Genomic DNA, 1,342 nt, shown 5'->3' with positions numbered 1-1,342 from the left:
GCTTCTATTCTGAATAAAAACATGTCAGTGCTTCTATTCTGAATAAAAACATGGTCCATGTAAACACTCATGGTGCATTGGGCCCATGTGAAACATGAACTCACATTGTTTCATCTGAATATATTTCAATCCCATCAAAGACGTTTACACATGTAAACAGCTCGAGTCTCTTTCCTGTCCCTCAAACCCAGCCAGTCGAGGCAGATGGCCTCCTGTCCAGAGCCTGGTTCTGGTTCTGGTTCTGGTTCTGCTGGAGTTTTTCCTCTCTACTGTCACCACTGAGCTGCTCAGGATGGAGACTGATGAAGTGATTCAACACAACCTGCTGCTGCTTCAGATTCATAGTTTTTCATGTCCAGTGCCCTGAGACACCTGTGACTTGGTGCTGTATAAACTGAACTGAGACACTTCAGGATCTGGACCTGGTCTCTGTCCTCACATCAAGACTGAAAACTTTCAAAGTCCACCAAGAAAAAGAAAATCAACTCACTCAGTGTTAAAACCATCGACATGAAGAATCTTCATCTGCTTCACAATCGTGCTTTTACCTGATTCTCCTGCACCTGCAGAGGGACAAGAGGACAGGGACAAGAGGACGGGGACAAGAGGACAGGGACAGGAGGACGGGGACAAGAGGACAGGGACAACAGGACGGGGACAAGAGGACAGGGACAAGAGGACAGGGACAAGAGGACAGAGACAAGAGGACGGGGACAAGAGGACAGGGACAAGAGGACAGGGACAAGAGGATGGGGACAAGAGGACAGGGACAAGAGGATGGGGACAAGAGGACGGGGACAAGAGGACAGGTATAAAAGGACAGGGACAGGAGGACGGGGACAAGAGGACAGGGACAAGAGGACGGGGACAAGAGGACAGAGACAAAAGGACGGGGACAAGAGGACGGGGACAAGAGGACAGGGACAGGAGGACGGGGACAAGAGGACAGGGACAAGAGGACAGAGACAAGAGGACAGAGACAAGAGGACGGGGACAAGAGGACAGGGACATGAGGACAGAGACAAGAGGACAGAGACAAGAGGACAGGGACAAGAGGACAGAGACAGAAGAATACTGTCACAAACAGCTAACTCATAGCCAGTGATTGTAAAAGAACAGACCTTAAAGACAACACTGTAAAAAGAACAGACCTTAAAGACAACACTGTAAAAAGAAAATACCTTAAAGACAACACTGTAAAAAGAACAGACCTTAAAGACAACACTGTAAAAAGAAAATACCTTAAAGACAACACTGTAAAAAGAACAGACCTTAAAGACAACACTGTAAAAAGAAAATACCTTAAAGACAACACTGTAAAAAGAACAGACCTTAAAGACAA

General features: G+C 46.6%; 1 protein-coding gene across 1 annotated transcript in view; it reads right to left on the bottom strand.

Moving 5' to 3' along the window:
• Nucleotides 1-1,342, bottom strand: part of LOC106537305 (guanine nucleotide-binding protein G(olf) subunit alpha) — a gene marked incomplete at its 5' end in the record, with an annotated part of 22,907 nt that overhangs the window by 18,510 nt on the left and 3,055 nt on the right. The window contains 1 exon segment of the mRNA XM_014034691.1: nucleotides 491-563. Within this exon segment, the coding sequence (XP_013890145.1) occupies nucleotides 491-563 (73 nt within the window).

Source organism: Austrofundulus limnaeus, unplaced genomic scaffold, assembly GCF_001266775.1.
Source record: "Austrofundulus limnaeus strain Quisiro unplaced genomic scaffold, Austrofundulus_limnaeus-1.0 Scaffold2236, whole genome shotgun sequence".
NCBI lineage: Eukaryota > Metazoa > Chordata > Actinopteri > Cyprinodontiformes > Rivulidae > Austrofundulus > Austrofundulus limnaeus.
The sequence above is the reverse complement of the archived record's forward strand: the minus strand, read 5'-3'. Positions and strand labels throughout refer to the sequence as shown.